Source organism: Nicotiana sylvestris, chromosome 10 (genome assembly GCF_000393655.2).
Source record: "Nicotiana sylvestris chromosome 10, ASM39365v2, whole genome shotgun sequence".
In the NCBI taxonomy this organism is placed as follows: domain Eukaryota; kingdom Viridiplantae; phylum Streptophyta; class Magnoliopsida; order Solanales; family Solanaceae; genus Nicotiana; species Nicotiana sylvestris.
Window position 1 is genome coordinate 159,823,596 of NC_091066.1, and position 4,947 is coordinate 159,828,542.

The 4,947-nt window shown below is 37.9% G+C and overlaps 1 protein-coding gene across 1 annotated transcript; it reads left to right on the forward strand.

Annotated features, from left to right (window-relative positions):
- The first annotated feature begins 1,695 nt into the window (after nt 1–1,695).
- Nucleotides 1,696–3,713, forward strand: LOC104246049 (F-box/FBD/LRR-repeat protein At1g13570-like). Its single transcript, XM_009801782.1, has 4 exons — nt 1,696–1,715; nt 2,628–3,063; nt 3,160–3,324; nt 3,432–3,713. The coding sequence occupies exons 1-4, from the start codon at nt 1,696–1,698 to the stop codon at nt 3,711–3,713; spliced, it is 903 nt and encodes a 300-aa protein (XP_009800084.1).
- The last annotated feature ends 1,234 nt before the right edge of the window (nt 3,714–4,947 follow it).

A 4,947-nucleotide genomic window follows, 5' to 3' on the forward strand; every position in this document is an offset into this window, starting at 1 on the left:
CACGAGTACTCGACTCCAAATAGCCCAAATCTATTCAATCCAATTACATAATGTAAATAACACTTCAAGTAATTGATTCTATAATTTAATTCTAAGCTAGTACGCGAAATTATGTAAAATGACAAAAATGCCCCTCGGGCCCACATCTCGGGATCGGGTAAAATTTACATTTTCAAAAACCTCGTACTCTCACGAGTCTATACATAACAAGAACACTGAAATCGGAGTCCAAATGACCCCTCAAATCCTCATTTAAAGGCCTCTTAAACTCAAGCCCTAATTACCCATTTTTTCCAAATTTCTCATCATTAATTAGGTCTTTAATCACATGAAAATGAGTTATAAAGTCAAGGACATTACCTCTAATCGATTTTTCTTTGTTTTAATCCCTCTCAAAAGCTCCAAACCAGGATGAAAATGGCGGAAGAATAGCCAAATTTCGCAAAGGCAACTATTTATATGTTCTGCCCAGCGATTTTCGCATTTGTGGCCCTGAGACTGCATCTGCGGTCCCGCTTCCGTGAAACAAGTGTCGCATCTATAACTTTCATTAAATGGCCAATTTTCCGCACCTGCGGTCTTCCACTCGCAGATGTGGTTCCGCTTCTGTGGAATATCCACCGCATCTGCGGAACCTGCTGAACAAACCAAAATCCGCATCTGCGGTCTCCTTGGCCGCATTTGCGGTCCCCAAGCTGCAGATGTGAAAATAATAGAAGCAGCAATGCTACAATTGCTGCAACACTTTTTCAACCTTCCCATCAACCATCCGAAATCATCCCGAGGCCCCCGAGACCTCAACCAAAAGCGCCAACATCACCTAATACCTTATTCAAACTAGTACCAATCCTTAAAACACCTAAAACAACATCAGGAACTCGAATTAATCAGGCATTTAAGCCTAAGAACTCCAATTTCCTCCAACTACGCTTTCGATCAAAAACATAACCAAAACACATCCGAATGACCTGAAACTTTGCATGCATCCCAAATGACATGAATGAACTACTGCAACTTCCGGAATTCCATTCCGACCCTCGGATCAAAATCTCACTATCGAACCGGAAACTTCAAAAATTCAACCTTCGGCATTTCAAGCCTAAATAAGCTACGGACCTCTAAAACACTATCCGAACACGCTCCAAACCCCAAAATCACCCAACGGAGCTAATGGAACCATTAGATTTACATTCTGAGGCCGTCTTCATACTATTCCGACTACAGTCAAGTTTCAACACTTAAGCTCTCATTCAGAGACTAAGTGTCCTAAAACTCTCTGAAACTCACAACCAAATATCCCGGCGAATCAAATTAGCAGAATTAAACTTGGAAAAAGCAGTTAATAAGGGATCAGGGCGTTAATTCTTAAGACAACCGTCCAAGTTGTCACAACGTATGACCGTAATATAAACGACTATTATACAAGTGGTCGATATTACTATGAATCATAACGATATAATTAGCTTAGGTAATCATATTAGTGAATGTACTTATATGGTTGCTACAGGCCGATACGTATGACCTTAATATAAACGGCTATTATATAAACGGTCGATATTACTACGAATCACAACGATATAATTAGCTTAGGTTATATGACTACAACCATATTATTTAATGGACTTATATGGTTGCTATAGGCCGATACGTAAGACCTTAATATAAACGGCTATTATACAAACGATCGATATTACAATGAATCATAACGATATAAGGTACGATTATAGGGAATTATTAGGTAAAAAAGAAAAGGAAAATAAAAAAAAGACGGAAGGTAAAAACAATTTTAGGTATAAATTAGTATGAAGAAGGAAATAAATAAAGCAGATAAAAATGTAACTATTGTTTTAACGTTTTTTTTTAAAAAAATGATTGGCTTGATAGGAAAAAATTAAAATCCACCCCGTTAAAGGTGAGATTCGATCTCGAGACGCCTCACTCAATAAACGCAATAACTACCCTTACTTAACCAACGCACCGATTAGAACTTTTATACTTTTTGTACCTTTATTTATATACATTGGAATCCTAAATTAGGGCTATATAAGTATACATATCTTCCTTGGAAAGTTAATCGATACGCCCAAAATTTTGATTTTGCAGTTGATCTGCCCATGGTCCCTTGACGCTCCATCTTCAAAATTTCAACAGGTTTCCTGCTTCTTCCTCTTCTTCTTTTTCCATAATCTTAATCTTAACTTTCCTTTATCCTAATCTTCATCATTTTTCCTATAATCCTAGGCCTAATATGATTCCTCCAGTCGGAAAAAAAATTGCATTGGAACTTTACCTTTCGATATACTAAGCAATCTTCCTGATGATGTTCTTGATGATATTCTTATATGTATTCCTTTACTAGATGCTGTTAGAACAAGCATCTTATCAAGGAAATGGAGATATAAATGGTGTAGAATTCCACAACTTACTCTTGATCGAACCTTTTGGAAAATACACCAAACTTCTTACTTTGAAAATATTATCCGCCACATTTTGACCCATCGTGGAGGACCAGTTAAATAGTTTACCCTCTTAATTCCATAGTTGGAAGACTTTACTTATATTAGACAGTTGATAGGGTTCCTCTCTAAAAATGGTATTGAACATCTTATTCTTAAATTTCCGATCAGGGGGAAACCATACAAATTGCCTGCTTCATTTTTCAGATGTGTGCATTTGAGGCATCTATCTCTTGAAGACTGTTTAATATCTCATCCACCATCCTTCAGAGGTTTTGAAAGGATAATTAGCCTGAAGCTATACAATGTTACAATCTTGTACACGTTGCTTGGAAGATTAATATCTCATTGCCCATTGCTAGAGCAATTGGTGCTTCATCTCCCAGATAATTACCGTGGTATCATTGAAGTTAATGCCCCCATATTGAAGTCCCTTGACTTCATAGGCAGAGTATGGTTTATCAGTTTAAAAATTGTTCCTCTTCTGGCACAATTATCACTTGCTCTTAGGGGAGGCTATATCCTGGAAGCAAAACCTCACTATACTAGGTTTTTTGAGTCTTTTTGTGCGCTGGAACATCTCTATTTGGATAACCATAGTGTCAAGGTAAATGTGCTTCATAACTTCACTGTATTGCATTTTCATAGATGGAATATATTGTGGGCTATGAACCATCCTTTTAATTTGGGATGTTCTTTCTAGTTATTGGTTGCAGGTGTAGGAGAAGTACCAACTAATCTTCCCTTTCGTGTTGACTGTGTGAAAAATCTTTACCTCTTTGATCTTTATCTGAGTGAATTGTATTCTGTCGCCTGTGCTTTGTGTTTGATGAGAAGCTTCCCATATTTAGAATATATGAAAATCAAGGTTCTTACTTAATCATTTGGTTATCTTCTTAAGTTCTCATTATGTAGTGGCTTCTTTATACCTCCGATCGCCATTTAAATTTGGTGTTTTTTTTAATTATTTCTTAGGTGGATAATAGTGGTGTACCTATAGCACTGGATAATATTGATTTGGAAGGAAGTTTTGGAGAAACAACATTCAACAACCTCAGTATAATTGTGATTAGGAGCATTCGAGGGACAAATCCTTACATGCAACTGTTGAAGCTTCTTCTAGCAAAGTCTTCGGCTCTTACGAGAATCATAATCAAGGCATTGACGTATGAAGATTATGAAATTCTCAAATCAGTAATTGAGCATTCAGAATTTAGGTGTGCATCACCTGACACAGAAGTTGTATTAAACTACTAGTACATTTGTATTTTTTTTGACAATTCTGGTACATTGCATGTTTTGGAAAATTCCAGTACATGCCATGTTTTGACAATTCTGTAACATGTCGTGTTTTGACAATCCTGTTATGCCGTGTTTTGACAATTCTGTTACATGTCGTGTTTTAATTTTCTTAAGTTTAGTGTTGTGAATCATTCATCATTTGCTGTCACGACCCCAAATACCGGTCGTGATGGCGCCTATCATGTTACTAGGCAAGCCAACTAGTCAATAACCACAACCCTCTTTCTAATAACATTAAGCCATACTACTTATAATGAATTTGGTATCTAAAACTTGCATCAGAAAAATGGCTTAATGTTTGCATCAAATATCACGAAATTGCTCCAACCCGGCCCCCGGGCCCACGTCTCAAAATCCGACAAAATTAACATCAATGGAAATCCTCATCCTCTCATGAGACATATCAGGAACATCAAAATCGGACCTCAAATGGCCCCTTAAATCCGCAATTTAACTCTCCAATTTCAAGCCCTAATTTCCCTAATTTTTGCTACTGATTTTCCATAGATTTCAAGTTCAAAATGTTAAAATTCATCATAGAAACAAGTTTAGGGTCCAAAAATCTTACCTCCACGAAATCCTCTTGAATTCCCTCTTCAATTAGCTCTCCCAAGCTTTCTCCCGAATGAAATATGGTGAAAACCCTCACAAAATCGCGAAGGGTGAAATATATATACATTCTGACCCAGGCATTTTCGCACCTGCGTTCAATCCACCGCATTTGCAGTACCGTATTTGCGGTCAATTAGCCACTTCTGCGGCTTTCACTTAAAATCCAAAAATCGCATCTGCGACCACGTAGCCGCACCTGCGCCATCGCAGGTGCGGTCATCCAACCGTATTTGCGGCTCCTGCACTTCTCTTCCTTGACCGCTTCTGCGGTCATTTTCTCGCATCTACGGCATCACACCTGTGGTCCCCAATCCGCAGGTGCAAAAATACCAAAACAGAAAAATCTGCAGCTTCTCAAATTTCCCAAACTCTCCAAAAACCATCCGAAATCACTTCGAGACCCCCGAGACCTCAACTAAAAGCACAAACATATCCCATAACCTTATTCAAACTCGTCCCAACCTTCGGAACACTCAAAACAACATTGAAACACCAAAAACACATCAAATTCAAGCCTAGGATTCCAAAATCTTCCGAATTCCATTTTTGATCAAAAACCCAACCAAACCACGTCCGA

Excerpts from the sequence above, each read along its gene's own strand:
- LOC104246049 (XM_009801782.1), top strand. The coding sequence starts at position 1,696 with ATGAATCATAACGATATAAG. Across the intron at positions 3,064-3,159 it reads TGGATAACCATAGTGTCAAG|TTATTGGTTGCAGGTGTAGG; the intron begins GTAAATGTGCTT and ends TGTTCTTTCTAG. Across the intron at positions 3,325-3,431 it reads TAGAATATATGAAAATCAAG|GTGGATAATAGTGGTGTACC; the intron begins GTTCTTACTTAA and ends ATTATTTCTTAG.